We start from the raw sequence: 19,195 nt of genomic DNA, 5'->3' as shown, positions 1-19,195 counted from the left end.
TAGATTACTTTAATATGTCCACACAGATCCACAGATGGGCAACCACAATGCGGCAGGGCACAGGTAACTGGTGACTCCTGGGGGATTATTAAAGGAGCCTGCAAAATAGGCTCCATTTCTAAATCGGCATGTCAGTTTCAGCCACTTTGGTCTCTTTCAAATAACACAATTATAGCACTTTATAGCCATTATACCATGCGACAGAATCCTGGGAATTTTAGTTTGATACAGAACTATGGTGCTAGTGCAGAGAATTCCAAACACCTTGTGAAACTATAAATCCCAGGATACCAAAATTTAGTTTTGCAAACTACAGGGCCAAGAATGCCTCAGCAAACATAGCAACTGGTCAGGATGGCTAGGGGATTCTGAAACTTGTAGTCCAAAAAAGGAATCCCCCCCCCCCCCCGGCAGCTGTGATTTGGAATGCACACCAATAAAATAAAATAAATAAATCACAGATTCAAATATTTTAAAGAAAAAATAATATTGGAATCTGCCCAGAAGAAGACTGGAGTGATTCTACATTCCAGCGACCTGCTCAGAATGGACTTCACAGATTTGCACATCCTTGTCTTCAGCATAACAAGTTTTCCCTGTACTTGTGTACTGGAAGGATAATGTATATAATTGGCATGCATCTGATATAAGAAATATGATTGTGGACGTGCCTGCAAGGGTGGTCCAGGATGGGTAATTTATAAGAAACACTGGCCTAAGGAATTCCATCTAGGGTGAGTTGGAACATACTTTGAAACACTGGCCATGCCATACATCTTCTAAGTATATCCCAAAGGCTTAGTGACCCATGACATCTGTCAGAAAGAAATGCAAATATACTCACTGATCAACAGATCTTGATAAGATCACAGACAAAGTCAGAAGAATGCACCCATATGGACCAGCTTCAAACTGGAAGGCAGTAGATGGGGAGGGAAGAATGACATCATTGTGAGTTGCGAATGAATGATACACCTTTCGAGCCAAACATTCGTGTAACCAAAGAACTATGTACCTGTTAATCTAATTTATTAATAGATTTCTCTACCATCTTTCCAATACAAGCATACTCATCTTGAAAATTAGCTACAAATCCTAACTTTCAGTATCAAACAATCCAAAGCTGATTTCAGCGGGGGGGGGGGGGGGGGACAAACATCAGGGCCTCGATATATTGCTAGACAACAACTCCCATAATCCCCCAATTTGGCAATGCTGGCCGGAACTGATGGCAGTTTAACAACAACTACAGGGCCAAAGACTTCCTATCCCTGGTTTAAGATGTTTGTCTAGTGTACACAGCAATCTGTTGAATACAAATGTGGCCCTATACCAAGAAATGCCAAGAACTGAATCTCACACAGGCAAAACATATGTTTTTATGATGTAGGTTTGACTTCTTTCAAGTTGTTCATGTATCACCATTAAAATTATTTGGAAGTATGTAAAATAATCTGTTTTGATTTTGAAGGTAAAGGCATAAGTTGGCAGAATTAGCTTCATCCACTGCATAATGACTGGCACTATATCTGCTGAATGACAAATAAGCAGTTTCAGGGAAATTAATGTTGGCCTAGTCTACTGCTCTGCCATCTTTTTCATTGAACCCTATTCATAGAATCATAGAGTTGGAAGGGGCCTTATGGACCATCAACCCACTCTTAATGCAGGATCTCCAGCATTCAAAGCTGAAAATACTCAGCTCCTTCATTCTTCCCTCATAGGTTTTGATTTCTACACCTCTTATCATCCTTGTTGTCTTCTCTGAAACTGCTCCAACTTGTCTATTGTTGTTGTGAGCCTTCAACTTGCTTCTGACATATGGGAACCCTATCATGGGGGTTTCTTGGCAAGACTTGTTAAGAGGAGGTTTGCCATTGCCTTCCCCTGAGGCTGAGAGTGTGTGACTTGCCTAAGATCACCCAGTGGGTTTCTATGTCTGAACTGGGAATCAAACCCTGGTCTCCAGAGTCCAACACTCAAACCACTATGCCACTCTGACTCTCTCCAGCTTGTCTAAATCTTTTTTAAAATAAGGCACCCAGAACTGTGCACAGTACTCCCGAAGAGTCTACATCAGCAGAGAATATAATGGGACTATTACCATTTCTACTCGACTATAAATCGACCTCACATATAAATAGAGGGCAGGTTTTGGTTTGTGTTTCCACCATGTGTTTCCAGTAGCTACCAATCTAGTCTTTACTGGCACCCTGTTTATGAGCTAACTTGCCTAAACTCCTTTAGTTGGCAATTTTTTCTGTTTTTAGAAACCATTTTTAGGATGTTTACTTTCTTAAAAGCTTTTAATTGAGTTTGTTGAATGATGTTCAGTTATTGCAAATGTCTGTTCTGTTCTTTCATTGTAACTGATGTGCTTTCTTGACTCTTGGCATTTACAATTTAGTTCTGGAAGCTGTCATAGAAAAGCCAGCACGGTGCAGAGATTTGAGCATTGGACTATGGCTCTGGAGACCAGAGTTCAAATCCCTGCTTGGCCATGGAAATCCACTTGATGACTGTGGGAAAGTCATACCCAGCCTCACAGGAAGACAAAGGCAACCCCTTTCTGAAGAAATCTTCCCAAGAAAACCCCATGATAGGGTACCATTACGGTAGCCATATGTTGCAAAAGACTTGAAAGCACATAACAACAAGCTGTCGTATAAATGTAATCTATAAAAGCTTAAAGGCAAGGAAAGAACAGTTAAAACAAGCAAACGGAGAGAAATATTTTTACACTTTACTCTCATAAGGGCAGAAAATGGAATAGTTACTTTTCTGGACGACAGCTCCCAGAATTTTTCTGCCAGCATAGTCAGTGGCTTCTAAATTCCAAGAGTTGCATTCCTGACGACAAGCTGTGAATGAGGAAGCTTGTTTCCTGGCTAACTTTCATACCTGATGAATATGTTCTTGCAGAAATGTCAGGAGGTCTTCATATGTTGTCATAGAATACAACACAAGCTGTGAAGGAAGAATTGGGGGATGAAATTTGTGGTGGGGAAAATGAAACATGAAGATAGAGACCACTCTAAAAAGAACAAGAACAAATGATTTACAGTGAAGATCAATGTTAGCCTTGATTGAGAGACTGTTACAAATGATTGCTGTGTAAGAACATGAAAACTGGTTAGTTTTACTTTTTCCTCAGTTCTGATGCTTTAAACTGCATGTTATTTCCACCCCAAATATGAAGCAATTCACAAATTTTAAATTTTGCAAATTTTAAATGGTTAAACTATTTTAAACGATTAAAAGTCCACAATGTTCCCTCTAGAGTAAGTTTAAATAATTTAAGCAATTATGGCTGCACCGACACTCAATGCTATGGAATTTTGTGATTTGTAGTTTTGTGAGATATTTAGTCTTATGTGTCAGAGAGACCAGTGCCTGAACAAACTACAAATCCCAGGATTCTACAGACAGGAAGCATGACAGTTAAAGTGATGTCAAACTGCATTATTTCTTCAGTGCAAATTCAACCTAAGTAACATAGTATTATAGGGTGATGGGGATTCTGAATGAATCGGCCTGTCCAAGTCTTTACTACAGGTGATGTTCTTGTCTGGTGGTAGATTAAGACCTGTGGCATCTAAACAAGATTGGTCTGAAGGTCATAGAATCATAGAGTTGGAAGAGATCACAAGGGCCATCTAGTCAACCCCCCTGCCATGCAGGAACTTTCAATCAAAGCATACTCAACAGAAGGTGAGCTGGTCAATTTCTCATTCACTTGGGCTGGAGCATCTGGGCACTGTTGCACCCTCAATCTTTAATGATACAGATAACGAAGAAAATTGCCTTATGCCAGGTAGGACCAGTTGTCTATCTTGTTCCCCTATTTTCCCGCTCTAAAGGCAACAGCTATCTCAGGTGGGAAAAGGCTCTTTTCTGATCCTTTTAACGGGAGATGCAAAAGCATGTGCTCAGTTGCCTACAAATTAAGGCCTCCCCTCCTGTATTTCATGAGGGATAGAAGTTCTCCACACACTACAGTGAAGAGAAAGAGGATATCTTGCTTGAAAGGATTCTGTCTTAGAAAATAACATTAAACACTGATGCCTCTGGGGCAGACTTTAATTGAAATGTGTTGTATTTTTAATGAGGTTCATTCCACAAGAACGATCTCTCCAGTCCAGGACCATCTTAATCTTTTCTCCATTCTTACTCTACATCCCTGCATTGGGAAGCAGTCATCTTGGGAGGAAGATATGGGTGCCAGGGTCTTTAACCAGATAGCAGCCTTCTGGTTTGTGTGGAATTAACTACACCTGGCTTGCAAACAAGCACGGCAGTGTCATGATCTCAGCATTTTGCAGGGGGCAGGAAATATAATCTAGTGCTGTTTTGTTACATGCCTTTGTGTGAAATGTGCAGCTGGAAGGAAGAGGCTGAATTCCTTTGGGAATGGCAATGTGGGATTAGGTAGCTCACACATTCACCAACAGAGGTCCAGGAGTCATGCAACAGGAAGCAGGATAAATCTAAAGACCCATGGAAACTTACTATGGCTTTTCATCATTTGCCAGACCTAAATTGTACATTCCCCAGTTCATCTCTGACCATTAAGGGCTAGAAACATGTTTGCTTCATTTGATGGATGGCTGGGGTTCCTGGGGGAATCGGAATGCTACATCAGATTACAAACCTCACATGCTCACAATGGGAAAGATACCACTCATATCTACAGTATTTACACATATGTGAGAAATGGCAAAAACGTATTCAAATAATGTGTTGAAAGTCAAGATAAAACGGTACCGTTTCCAAGATGCCATCTGCTTTGTATTTCCCTGCAGGTGTGAACTGTTGCATTCCTGAAGACCTAAAGGGAGCAGATAAGGAAAGCAGATATAGAAAGCAAATAGCACATGGCAGGCACTTCTCCTTTTGACTGTAAGAAATTTTAGCAGGAATAGACCCTTGAAATAGAGCTCTAGGGTAGAAGGATGTTGCTTAAGATGCTAAAAAATCTCCTAGAACACAGGTGAGTAATATACACCCCATGTGTGTATGTGTTTTCAATAGTTGCCTGTTGACTTATGGCAACCCTAGGAATTTCAAAGGTTTTTCATAGTCAAGAGGTGGTTTTGCCAGTTCCTTCGAAACAGAGCGTACAGCCCCTGGTATTCATTGGCGTTCTCCCATCCAAATACTAACTAGGGCTGACATTGCCAAGATTCTGAGATCAGATGGGATATGGATCTCCATAGTTTTTATCTGATTCACGAAGAGGTCCATGAGAATCCCTGCTCTAAGAGGAGGGACAACTCCATACAAGCCAGTGAGGGTTTGAGGACTGAACGTGCTCAGTGGGTGTTGAATATGTACTGACTTCCATTGGTGGAGGGATTTTTAAAAAATCATGCAAAAGGACCTGGCTGATTGGTTGGAAACCAGTTGAACAGGAGCTCTCCATATTGTAACATTTTGGTTTCAGGGCCCTTGTGTATTTCAACAAATAAATGTTACCTAAAGTGGTCAAGCTGGAAATGAAGCCAATTATCTTGGCAACCCCATCAAGATATTGCTAGAGATTAACAGCGGGCTATGGGGAAGAAGGAATTGATTTTGATCAGGACTGTGTTTGTACAATGGGAAAACTTCATCTCTTCCGTCTCTGTTGCAGCTCCAATTAAATAAATCTCTGTTCTATTCACCCTGCTGGTGTTTAGACCAGTGGGAGGTTTCCTCCTGGAGTTAAGAGTAGCCAAGGCAATAGCTATTTCAGCCCTGTGAGGACATGCCAGAATACACACAATACACTTGTGCATATGAAGGAAAGTGAATAATAGGGGAAAGCTGTCTTTGGAGGACACATAACTATCGAGTTCTATTAGCGACCTTTACAGAGTTTTCATTGTCACCTATAGGAATGCAGCATATTTTCTGCATCAGTAGCAGGTGGCTGGACAAGATGGCCTTTGAAAATCCATCTAACTCTGTATCATTCTTATTTTTAAAAACCTATGCCTGGAAAACCAATTGGAACTAAGTGGTTTGAGCTGACTAGGATGGGGGAAGGGGGATTTTGCTTGGAAAGTCCGCTAAATGTGTATGTGTGTGTGTGTATATATATATATATATATATATATATATATATATTAGTGCACTTTTTACTCACAAGGTAACCACTGCTTTCTTGTTGCCACCTGCACGCCATAAAATATCAGCAAGAGCCAGAATGAGGCATTTGGTCCTGTGCACGTCCGAAGGCTGAAGGCACCTGTTGTTTCACGAAAGATAAGAAATGACAGCATAGCAGACACTGCTGAGATCTGCATCACTGAGTGTAGTGTAAATGTTCTGCAGATGAAACTACACTAAGGTCCCCTCTCATCACCAAAGACTCACTGTTATGCTCCCACCCCACTCCATGGCCATTTAGGGGTTGGTAGACAGTGGCGGAGATCAGAGAATTGTTTGGCTATGTCCCCATAGTCTTACAGAGGCCACTGAAATCATCTGATGAAGTCTGCTATGATTCTCTGGAGTTTTCGGTGGATGGGGCAATAATTCTTTTTGAAGACATCCAGAGGAGGAGATCTCACTATATCTCTAGGCAATTAGTTCGATCACTGAACCACTCTTACAGTCAAGCCATTCCGTCTAATGTTCTATCAAAATCTTCCCTCCTGTAACTTCAAACCATTAGACCTGTCCCTACCCTCTGGGTCAATACAGAACTTCCTGTCCTCTCCCCTGGCTATACAGGCTAAGGATATTGGGAGTTGCGGTCCAACAACATCTGAAGGGCTGCATAATTTCCATCCCAATACAGACAGAGGACTTAAACTTTTTGATTAAATTTATAAAAGCTTATGCTACAATTTCTTTTGCACAGTTGCACAGGTGCTACAAGATCCCTTTACATACTGATATGTATTTTATAATATCAGTATTATGGTGGAATCGATATTTTAAGAGGGTCATATTTATAGTATGTACTATACTTGCAACAAGTGCAGTGGTTATTGTCTTGACGCAAATAAAATTGACTTCACTTGAGTTAATATTTATGCTGAGTTCTGACTGCCCCTTCTCCCCCCCGCCAAAAAAAGACTCCTAATGTTTAACAGCTACAGGGCAGGCGGGTTCTCAATGTGTCCTACTATTTTTGAAGGATTTAACAGTCTTCCCAAATGTCTTCATACCCTTAGTTTTTTGTTTTGTTTTCTAAATTAAATGTAAGAGGAAGCAGAAATTACAGACTGGACCATCTCTATCCCAATCAAAGGACTAACTGTCAGTTGTTGTCGCATACCTTCAAGTCTTTTCTAACTTATGGTGACACTAAGGCAAACTTATCATGGGTTTTCTTGTCAGAATTTGTTCCAGGGGAGGTGTTACCTTTGACTTTCTCTAAGGTTGAGAAAGTGTGACTTGCTGCATGTCACCTAGTGAGTTGCCATGGCTTAGCGAGGATCTGAATCCTTGTTTCTAGTGTCATAGTCTAATACTCAAACCACTATATCACACTGGCCCTTTAACCATTAGTCAAGAAGAAATGCTGTCATAGCTATTGAAATGTTCTCTTCCAGGCAACCATGAAAGGTACAAGAGCCTCACCCTCCTCTGGGCCTAGAAACTGTATTCTTAATGATCTTTCAATTTTGGATTTCCAGTTCAAAGAACAACCCCTATAAACCCAATTGATTTCTGCAAAGAAATCAGGATGAGTGGAGCTGATCCTAAACTGGGGTAATGAAAGCTGTTAGCAAATAGCTAAATCTGCAAATAGCTAATGAGTACAAATGAGGTGGGAAAGGAGGTACTTCATGTGGTATAAAAGGTTAAAAGCAGAAATAATGGGATGACATTAGGGGAGGGCCATTTCAGGCCAAACACCAGGAAATAATACTGCCTTGGACAGTGAGTTCTGAAGGATGTGGAATAATTTACTTAGGGTGGGACGAAAAAGCTACCTCAAGAGAGACATTCTGCAGACAGGCTGAAGTGAAAGGGGAAAAAAGACATTAATGAAAATGTTGACCTGCTATGTCTTTTGCTTTTTTCATCTCTCCATAAGCCTAGTTTATAGAATCATAAAGTTGGAAGAGACCCCAAGGGCCTTCAAATATTTAAACAGGGCTATCATATCACCTCTTAACCTTCTCTAATTTCCACCAGGAAATTTCAACGGACTACTCTGCTTCTGGACTCTCAAATACAGAGGGAGTGACACTAATACAGTGGTACCCCGGGATACGAATGCGCCGCCTTACGAAATTTCCGGGTTATGAAGAAAATCCATTCAATTAAAGAGTTCCGGGTTACGAAGGTTATTCCGGGTTACGAAGAAAATTTTTGGTGCTTTTCGGCGCGATTTCACACGGAATCGCGGCTTTCGCTATTAGCGCCTATGGGCTTTTCGGCTAGCGAAAGTTTCCGGGTTACGAAAGCGGCGGCGGAACGAATTAATTTCGTAACCCGGGGTACCACTGTACTGAAGAATTTTTGCACATGATGTTACATGAGCTGTGACCCCAAGTTTTGCAAGGGGTAGGTCATAGTTGTAGATCTCATTCTCCTGCTCTCCCTTACTACAAGCAGAACGGGGATAAGATATTGTTGGCCTATTGCATGTTTTGGCTTAAAGTTCCCATGAGCTCCATGCAACATGTGAGGAATTATAGGCCAAAAATAGTGAGAAGTAATAAGACAATAATAATAATTATAATAGGAAAGACCAAAGGATCCATAGTTCTGATTCTGAGCATTTAGCATGACTTAAGGGTTACACGTGTGAACAGAAACATGCTCCTATGAATCAAGGCCTGCTTATGTGAACCCCTATGCATGCATGCTCTCCTCATGTTAAGAAGTGGGAACATCAAATACAGATTGAGTATTCCCTATCCAAAATGCTTGGGACCAGAAGTGTTTTGAATTTTGGAATATTTGCATATACATAATGAACTACCTTGGAGATAAGACCCAAGGCTAACATGAAATTATATTTCCTATGCACCTTATACATATAGCCTGAAGGCAATCTTATACACAGTATTTTTAATGATCTTGTGCATGAAACAAAAGTGGGTTGCTTTTCCCACAATATTCAGAGTTAACCCAAACAGAATGTAAAAATAACATGTAAAAGTGGGTAGTTTTTCAGACGACACTGGCATCAATGGGAAATAATATGTCATTAATCCAAACAGAAAGTCAGAACTTCTAAAAGTAAAAAGGAGGGTTTTTTTGTTAATTTTCAATTTGGATTAATATCGCATTATTTCTCATTGACATCAACACGTATGAAAAACAATCCACTTCTGTAGGTGTTTTGCGGACTTTTAAATTTAACCAATTTGCCCCCAATTTGCAGATATGTGATAAAGTCCAGAGTTGACAATGGATGATTTGGATCTGCATGTGCATGAGACGTTCTGTATCTAGGAAATAAGCCTTTCCCTGTAGTTTTGACAAATATCTGATCCCAGTATGTATTGAAAGATAAGCAGGAAAAAACATGGCAGGTTTTGATGATTGAAATGGTGAAATCTAATGGGCCAGAGTATAGTGATAACACAAGGCATTTTAAAAGCTCTGGAATCAAAACACTATTGAGGCAAAGAAATTGCTCCCAGGTCTGCTTGGCTGGAGAGCCAACAAGGACCTGGGGTATCATGCAAGGACCACAGCTGGGCAGATTGTGAGACTGGTGATTGGCTGTCTAGGATGGTCCAATCTACAATGCAGAAATAAACCCAGTTTGACACCACTTTAACTGCCCAGGCTCAGTGTTAGGAAATCCTGGGAGTGGTAGGTTTTTGTCGCATCAGATGACAGAGAAGGCTAAATATCTCACAAAACTACCATTCCCAGAATTCCCTAGCATTGGCCAGGGCAGTCAACCCAGCGTCAAACTGGATTATTCTGCAGTGTGGATTGGACTCAACATTCTGGGCTGTGATGTTAGCACTCCAAATGAGTTGCTTGCAATTTTCTCTTTCAACAAGCAATTTCCCATTAGCAAAGAGCATGGTACAAGGGCAGACAGCTATGGCTCTCCAGACGTTGTTGAACTTAAACTCCCACCATCCCTTACCAGTGGCTAAACTGACCAGGGATGATCGGAATCACAGTCCAACATCTAGAAGGCCATGGTTACCCATCCCTGGTGTAAGGCAGTGGATTTCAACTTTTGTTTCTCCTGATGTTTTGGATACCCACCCTTAGGGATTTGGAGAATTGCAATCCAACAACATCTGGAGAGCCACAGTTGTTCATCTTTGCTGTTGGAGGACAGACAGATACCTGGCCCATAGAGCTCTTGACCTAAGCCTGTGACATTGAAATTCAAGATATAAATGTACTTTCTGAGGCATCGAGATTAGCAATGGGTGGTACAGGATCTTGTTTCCTCTTATCTTTGCCCAAACCTCAAATGCCCTTCAAAAGAGGAGGAAGAAGGTTCTCATTGCACCAAAGGCAGATGAATCAGACTAGAGTCTTTTCTTTCATGTTGGTTGCTTTGATTTGATGTTTAGTCTTCTTAAACCATTAGATCTTTTAAGGCCGGTGGTGGGAACATTTCACAGCCTTATATCTCAGGCCAACATGTCCTATTGTCTGAGGCTCAAGTGGCGTCTTCATCGAAAGGAGACAAGGTTCCCTTTTAGAACAACGTACAGGGGGAAAGCTTTGGAATTGTGTACTTTTTGGCTTCAATCACCCTTTTTTGTTTAATTGTATTGAACTGAAATCTGCTTTGTTCCTCACTGTCCTGAGATTTCTCTCTGCATGTGTTTCTCTCATCCTGGTTGGCAACTATATTTAAAGAAGGGCAAGTAAGAGCAAGCTACTTCCCATGTCCAATTCCTCAAAACATTCTGCAGCCAAGTACTCTTGTCACATACATGGGGTTGGCAGCTAAAGGGATCAGTGGACATTGCTCCAGGCAGGGGATGTAATCCTGCACTCATTTTATTCTTGAATGCAAGAATGAATAATTTCAGGTTTTCTACCTCTGGACTAAGTGTACAAATTATTTTTTCTGATTTTTAATCAGGAACTGTGAATTTTAATCAGGTACTATGGGACTTTTTGGTGAAAATTTCATTTGTGAAAAAAATCCCTGTTTTGTACAAAACACAAAGGGGCACAGTAGAACACGCAGCTACAAATCAGCCATCACTTTGACATGAGGCAGCTCCATTGGTACTGACACTGATTTTGCAGACCACATGGAGCGCATAACTTTGCTAGACTGTGGAATGACCTGCCAGAAGAGATTCGGCAGCTAAATACACTGTCCAAATTCAATTAAAAGATATAGTAGTTTTAGTCTGTAGAATCAGTATGTAGACAGATCTTTTAGCATCTTTGAGACTAACTTGAAGAAGGAAGTTGTCAGCATGAGCTTTCGTAGACTACAGTCTATTTCCTCAAATGCATCTGAAGAAGTACACTGTAGTCTATGAAAGCTCATGCTGACAACTTCTTTCTTTCAGTTAGTCTCAAAGGTGCCACAAGATCTCTCTACATACTGTCCAAATTTAAAACAGCATTAAAGATCTGTCTCTTCCAGCAAGTCTAGCCAGATGATTTTTAATTTGTGAATTTTAAACTAGAGATTGATTGTTTTAATGTGCACTGGTTTTATTTGTTCTTTTAAATTGATGTGTGCTTTTAACTGGGGAGAGATGAGTAATAAATAAATAAATACTATTATTACTACTGAAGACGATAATGTTGATCCCCTTACTGTAACAGTTCCACTGGCTGCCCATCCATTTCTAGGCACAATTCAAAGTATGCTGGTGATGACCTATCAACCCTTACTTGGCTCAGGTTATCTGAAAGCTTGTATTTTCCCATATAAGCTTGGCTGTGTTTGGAGATCTCTGTCCTTCACATGTGAATTCCCTCACAGTGGGAACATGGGGGAAGGCCTTCTCAGTGGTTGCTCCCAGAGCCTTTCCAAAGAGGTCACACTGGTACCCTCCTTTGAAGACTGAAGAAGAATGTGCTTATCTATTTGATTTTTTAAAAGGTTACATTTTTAACTGGCTTTAATTTTATTGATAGTTTAATTACATTTTTATCTTTTGCATGATGCAAATTTTTAGCTACATTTGTTTTTCCTTTTGTAATCCTCCTTGTGTCCCAAAGTGGAAATAACAGAACTGCTGGCAAACCCTCTCTGAACAAAACTTAACAAGGAAACCCTGCAGTAGGTTCGCCTTAGGGTCACAATAAAGCAGAAATGACTGTTAGGCACTCAACACAAGAGCCACAACAATAATGTGCATGCACCCACTAATGTGAATGTACCACACTGATGCACTCTTCTCTCCAAGGTTTCTTCCCATATACAGCTCTCCCTCCATATCCATCCAGCCCAGCATCAGCGTATGCCTTTTGCTGTTACAAACAATGAAATGGCATCAGGACTGAATATTTCAGGGGTGGCTTCCATTTTCTTCCTAGTCCATGTGAACTCATCAATTTGTACTTTACCTCTCTTCAATAAGGTCAAGATCAGGAAGACCCCCTTTCCCCCTCACAACAATGGAAGGGGTAATTTTTGTTCAATTGAGAATGGAAAATACTCTGGCCCTTGGAACTGTTGACTTACCGAGTATCGATGTTCCTGTTACTGTCTCCAAAGATAAGGTGTTGCAGGACACAGGCTTGAACTGCTGCCAGTACCCCGCATGGTCCGCCCTAGAGGGTATCAGAAGGTAAAAACGGAGGGGAAAACAACAATGCTGTTTGTTGCTGCTGTGGGAGAAGCTCCCCCAGTCTGAAACTTTTAATTTATGATCCAGCAGTCCTTCAACTGGTTTTCTTTTGTTTTCTGCTGTGCTAAGAACACTGTAGGTAGAATCAGTGGCTGAAAATGCTGTGCTTCTAAGCAAAAGGTTGGCCCCTGATGTGTTTGCCAGAAGAATGTGTGCAGCCCGTGTCAGTACCTGACGTTAACATGGTAGTTATGCAATGCTAACCAAGACTAAAACAAGAGCTGAAATGCCTGGTGCTTGAATTACCTGTGGGCCAATGGCTGGGGAAGACAAACAGTGAGCTAAATTTTTCAGATGAATGGTGATCACCACCACAGTCCTAAAGCCAGGGCAACTTGCTACATTAAAAAACACCATACAGGTAAAAACATACAAAAATAGTATGTTAAAATAAAATGAAATTGCTACAATAATTAAAACAAATTCAATGCTAAAATCTTGTTTAGAAAGATGAAAGTGCGTTGGGACTACCACTCCAGAGAACATGGTTTGAACCCCCCCCCCCCTCCAGCCATGGAAACCCACTGGACAAGTCACAAGTCACACTCTCTCAGCCTCAGAGGAAGACCATGGAAAACCTCCCTCTGAACAAATCTTGCCAAGGAAACTCCATCATAGGTTCACCTTAGGTTCGCCAGAAACTACTTGAAGGCACACAGCCTCAACCCTAATTCATGATTTCAAGTAGGGATGTAATTCTTTGCTAATTTAGTTCTCAAAGGAAGGAATGAGTAATTTGAACAATTCTCTTTCCCAAAAGAAAGCAGTCAAAACTTGTGCAGTTGTCAAAGCCTATTAATAGAAATATCCCATTTGTTTCTATTATGGCTAAAGCAACAGTCAATAAAACCTCTGGAGATGAAATCTGAGGCATCCTTCTTCAAATATATATTCTACTAAAATCTAGGGATGGAAAGAATGTTTGAAAATATTGCCCAAAAAAATTGATTAGAAAAAAGACGATCCTCAAGGGTTAGGAAACCCTGACAAGGAAAATCCTTGACAAAAATCTTTGCAGTTATTCTGCATAAAATTCATACATGATTTTTATTCTTTTTTCTTTAGATTTTATCGCCTGAGCCCTGATCTTGCTGCAATAGCACATGTTGAAGAAAACGTAAACATGCTGGTTTGTGAGGAGCATCTTGTTAAAATCACACATCTTGTAAAATCACACGTCTTGTTAAAATCATGTGACTGGGTGCTTCTGCCATAGCACTCTCTCCCTGATTCCTCCTAAACCCCATCTATCTGCCCTACAGAGCACGCCTTTTAGGCTGGTTTTTTTATTTTTACTTTTTAATGCAATTACAGAGTTCTGCTAATGTGATTTAAATTGAAAAGGGGGAAAGAAAAATAACAGAAAAGATAAATAAGTTAAATCCAGGCTGCTTGGGAATAGTGGGGGAGAGGGGGAAGACACTGATACCACGTGACTGCCAATATTGCAACTGCTGTGGCAGCAACATTTATCACACAAGGATTAACTGGACCACTGCATGATGGATAGCTTATTGACAGGTTTCCTCCATCAATGAAAAGGGACACCCTAACCAAGCATCGCAGACATAGCAGCTACAGGGCAAAGGTGATGTTGTGTGATAAGTATCGCTGAAGGTGCTATTTTAGAACTCTAATTGCAGTTTAAAGCTGTGTGTGAGAATCTCCTCTTTTTTCCACAGAAAATAGAATTTTAATAACAGCATTAATGAAATCAGAGACTTGATGAAGGAACACACAGGCAGGTGGATAGAGCCTCAATCCAATGGAATGTTCTTTCACATGCTATGGAGCCCACACATACACTAAGGACTCCCCATTGACCCATGCACTTTTCTTTACCTTTTTTTGTACAATGCCATATTTCAGTGGAGGATTACAGTCAAAGGTAAAACTCTGGATTTTCCATTCTTTGCTGAAGCACCCGAGGTTTGAGCCAAACAACAAAATTTTTAGGTCCTGAAGAAAGAAAGAAAGAAAGAAAGAAAGAAAGAAAGAAAGGAAAAAAATACAACCCAGGAGAAAAGCGAAGATTAAAAACTAGAATACACTTTCCATTTTGAAAGCAAACACTATTCATACCTCTGTTTATCCATTCATCAATCATTTAGCCAACCATATACAGACATTCAAACACATATATTTGCAGCAGCCTAATCTGGGAGGAGGAAAGGAGTGGCATAGTGCCTAAAACAGTCTAGCCAGCCTTTTCATTTCCATGTTATAAATACTGAATGTAGCTTATTCAACCAGGGAGTCATTTTTTCCTTTCCTCAAAATGTTCCTCTATCATACATTGTTATGTGTCACTGTAATAGTGCACAGCTTTAGCTGAAGATCCACTGCGGTGCCAAACAACTTTAATCATTTGCAGGAAGTCCAACCTTTTAAAAAAGCAAACACCTTCTTGTTGCAGAGGAACAGATAATGAATCTAAAACTGCAAAACATTTGCTTAAGTGTGTTGTTGAACTACCCCCTGGCAGGCAGACTGGAAGGCTGTTTGGAGTCCAGATCAAAATGGAGTTTTGGAGTGAGCCAGGATAAGGGACTGGCCATAAGGGTGATATATTGGGTAAAGGATATATTGAAGGAAGTAGTGGCAGCAGATGGTTTCCATGTCAGTGGGGTGATGAATCCATTTCAGGTTTAAATCCCAGCTTTATTTTTAATTAATTTATTTTTTAAAAAAAATATTAGTTAAAATTCAACAGGACAAACACGTATAACAGACAAATACAATAGCTAAACAAGTAAACAAAAACAAATAGCCATTCTACCTTACAAAAACATTTAAAATCACTTCCCAGAGGAAGGACGGACTGGAGGTTGATTGACCAAGGTCCAAAACACACTGTGGAAATAATCCAGTCTGAGGCTGCTTTAACTGCCCTGGCTCAATGCTAAGGAATTCTAGAAACTGTAGTTTTGTGAGACATTTAGTCTTATGTCAGAGAGCTCTGGTGCCACAATAAACTACAATTCCCAGGATTCTCTAGCACTGAGCCAGAGCAGTTAAAGTGGTCTCAAACTGGATTATTTCTGCAGTATATTTTGGACCTCAATCAAGGAAGCCACAGAATGGAGTTTGTAAGACCTAAACAGAGTCTCTTGGAGGTCTCTCAGTGCTATAACTCAAAGCTTATTCGACAGTAAATAATAAGATATTCATATCTTCATTGATGGAAATATTTCATTACCAGGAATGTTTCATTACTGGGAATATTTTATATTGATTTTTTTTTCATTTCCAATAATTTAACATGCTGTTGATGTTTTTACATGTATATGTCTCTTTTTAATTTTTTACTTACTTGGTGTAAAGCAGCTTCATAATGCAAATCCTTCATTCTTTGAAAACTCTTAACAGTGGACTTAATATTTAACCTCATAAAAGATCTGAAGTGTCAAAGCTTTAAAGAACTTACAGACAAACAGTGGGACCGAGACCTATTCAGAGTTGACAGTGGTGGCTTTGAGTGCAACAGTTACCTTAGTCTACTTTCCATCTTTCCAAATACAACATTTGGCATTTAATTGTTGCAAAGTCTTCCTTACCCTTGCAAGGAAGAAGTCAATGGGCTTCGATGAGACTTGGAGTACATGTAGAGTAGAAGAGTCAGGGATGTTGTAAGCCTCCTCCACTGTTTCTTCATCTGAAACATCAACTAAATGGGGATGAAATGACTATTTAATATTTGGAACATACACTGAGAAATGAAGTTACTTATCATTCACTTCAGAGAGCTGGCGTGGTGAAGTGGTTTGAGTTTTGGGACTATTGGACTAGGACAAGGGGAACCAGGATTTGAATCCTTGCTCAGCCATGGAGACCCAGTGGATGACTCTGGACTCATCACATTCTCTCAGCCTCAGAATAAAAGTCTACCAAGAAAACCCTGTGATAGGTTCACCTTAGGGTCACCATAAGTCAGAAATGACTTGAAGACACACAACAACAACAACAACAATCATTTGCTTCCTTAACTTTGGCAACATGAGGTACAACAAATGTATCTCTTTTACCCATTAGTCACAGCCCAGGTGAAATTATCATTATTATCAAAATGATCATTTTCTGTAAGTTGTAATGTACAAACAAAGGACATCCTCAGTCCATCTGCCTTGGTCCAGGCCTCAGAGGGAGAGAAGAACTGCTGGACCTGATCCCCTTCCCTACCACCATTCCCTTCTCCTTTTGTGTCGTGTCTTTTTAGATTGTCAGCCTGAGGGCTGGGAACTGTCTAATTAAAAATAACAGTAATTGTAAGCCGCTCTGAGAGTCTTTAGGACTGAAGGGTGGAGTATAAATACCATAAATAAAATAAATAAATAATAAAATAATCTCTCTTTTTTCTTTTCTTTTTTTCAAGCTAAGAGATATCTGCCTCAGCCTTTTTGAACGGAGAAATGCAATACATGCGGGTTCAAATTCAGTTTTAACAATAAATAATAAAATAATAAAAATTTATTTGTATACCGCCCTTCCAAAGATCAGGGCGGTGAACAACAAATTAATAATACAGAAATCAATACACAAATACATATTAAAATACAACCATATTAAAATCAAAATTAAAACCCCATCAGCCAGCTACCAATTGCCGTCAAAGGGGGGGAAGACTAACTGGAACTTACTTCGGGGCTGTTGGGGGACAAAAGTAGGAGGAAGGATGTTGTCTAGACCCAAGGTGAGTAGATAATTATATGAATGATGGTGGAATGTATGGTACCAACCAGAAAAGAGTAGTGATGAACTGCCCAAGAGAATCTTCATGAGGCTGAGGGGTTAGCTAGTGTTCTAATGAGTGTAGTGTGCCTTGTCCCAGAACAACCATGGTTAAAATTGAACTTATCACCTCGTTTCCATAGCCACATATTGCTATTCTCTCACACAGTTTGCTTATATAGGTCTGCGCCCAGACCCTCCACTCCATGCATCTGAAGAAGTAGACTCTAGTCTATGAAAGTTCATGGTATAGCTTCTTTCTTTCAGTTAGTCTCAAAGATACCACAAGACCTGTTTTTGCATACTGATTTTCCAGACTAACATGGCTATGTCTTTGAATTCAGATACATGGGTTTAAGCTAACATCAGACAAATTCCCTGACTCTACATAAAGTTCACATGTATATGGAAGGTATAGGACAGGTTCCCTCAATCCCATACTTTTCAGATGTGCTGGACTGTGATTCCTATCATCCATACTGAGCATGTTGCACAGGGATAGTGGGATTTATAGTCCAATACACTTGGAGAAACTCAGGTTAGAGAATGGCATTCCCTCATCTAATTTCATGGGTCTTTTTTTTCTTCCAATGAACTTTTCTTAAATTCAAGAAATAGAATAACAACAAAACAAGAAAGGTAAAATCAAGTAAAATGTTTCTATGCTGAACGTACCTAGTTCTAAAGTATCTCTGAACATGTGCTCTTTAGTGGATGTGGACGCTGGAGTCTTTCTGCATTGAAAGAAAGAACACAAAAATTGCCATATCAATGTAATTTCTCAGTGAGGTTGCTGTAGGGATGCCATATCCTGCTGGCCGCCGGGAAAATCCCGATTTTGGGGGCCCCTCCCGGTCCTGGTCTGGTCTGGCCCCCACCCATACCTTGGTCCCGGTCCGGGGCCCACTCCTGCGGCCATTGCTGCTGCCGCTAGTGCATCTGGCCGCAGCGCCAAGCCACCTCCTCCTTCCCTTTCTGGAGTGGTGGGCAGCGCCAACCCACCTCCTCTTCTGGCTCCGCCTTCCTCCTCCTTCTCCGCCGCCGCTGCACCTCCAGCACCTGGCCCCCGCTCTCCTTCCTGGCTTTTAAGGAGGCCTGGGCCTCCTTAGAAGCCAGGGAGAAGCGAGAAGGCCGGCCACGATCGCGGCGATCGTGCCTGGCCCCCGCTCTCCTTCCTGGCTTCTAAGGAGGCCTGGGCCTCCTTAGAAGCCAGGGAGAACAAAGAAGGCTGGCTGCGATCGCGGTGATCGCGCCTGGCCCCCGCTCTCCTTCCTGTCTTTTAAGGAGGCCTGGGCCTCCTTAGAAGCCAGGGAGAAGAAATAAGGCCGGCCGCGATCGCAGTGATCGCGCCTGGCCCCCCACTCTCCTTCCTGGCTTTTAAGGAGGCCTGGGCCTCCTTAGAAGCCAGGGAGAAGAAAGAAGGCTGGCCGCGATTGCGGTGATCGCGCCTGGCCCCCGCTCTCCTTCCTGGCTTCTAAGGAGGCCAGGGCCTCCTTAGATGCCAGGGAGAAGGCTGGCCGCGATTGCGGCGATCGCGCCTGGCCCTCACTCTCCTTGGAGGCGGCTCCGCAATCGGAGCTCCGGCTGCGGAGAGGCTCCCTCTCAGGGCCTTGGAGGTGGCTCCGCGGTCGGAGCTCCAGAGCTCCGACCGCGGAGAGACCTCCCAGGCCTCAACGACGCCTACATATCAAAATGTAGGACCTTTAAAAAAGTCC

At 41.3% G+C, this 19,195-nt stretch overlaps 1 protein-coding gene across 4 annotated transcripts in view; it reads right to left on the bottom strand.

Moving 5' to 3' along the window:
* LOC149310102 (putative ubiquitin carboxyl-terminal hydrolase MINDY-4) overlaps positions 1 to 19,195 on the bottom strand; it is a 110,373-nt gene that overhangs the window by 45,510 nt on the left and 45,668 nt on the right. For all 4 annotated transcript variants that reach the window (XM_089533701.1, XM_089533702.1, XM_089533704.1 and 1 more), the window contains 8 exons: positions 18,156 to 18,214; positions 16,310 to 16,419; positions 14,595 to 14,711; positions 12,587 to 12,675; positions 6,128 to 6,229; positions 4,765 to 4,828; positions 2,902 to 2,967; positions 845 to 912 (listed from right to left, as the gene is read on the bottom strand). In XM_089533701.1, the coding sequence (XP_089389827.1) occupies positions 845 to 912; positions 2,902 to 2,967; positions 4,765 to 4,828; positions 6,128 to 6,229; positions 12,587 to 12,675; positions 14,595 to 14,711; positions 16,310 to 16,419; positions 18,156 to 18,214 (675 nt within the window). The remainder of the gene's footprint in view (positions 1 to 844; positions 913 to 2,901; positions 2,968 to 4,764; positions 4,829 to 6,127; positions 6,230 to 12,586; positions 12,676 to 14,594; positions 14,712 to 16,309; positions 16,420 to 18,155; positions 18,215 to 19,195) is intronic.

This window comes from Sceloporus occidentalis, unplaced genomic scaffold, assembly GCF_023333645.1.
Source record: "Sceloporus occidentalis isolate IW3139 unplaced genomic scaffold, rSceOcc1.0.p SCAF_7, whole genome shotgun sequence".
Lineage (NCBI taxonomy): Eukaryota > Metazoa > Chordata > Lepidosauria > Squamata > Phrynosomatidae > Sceloporus > Sceloporus occidentalis.
Note: the sequence above shows the minus strand (reverse complement) of the source record. Positions and strands in the feature narration are given on the sequence as shown.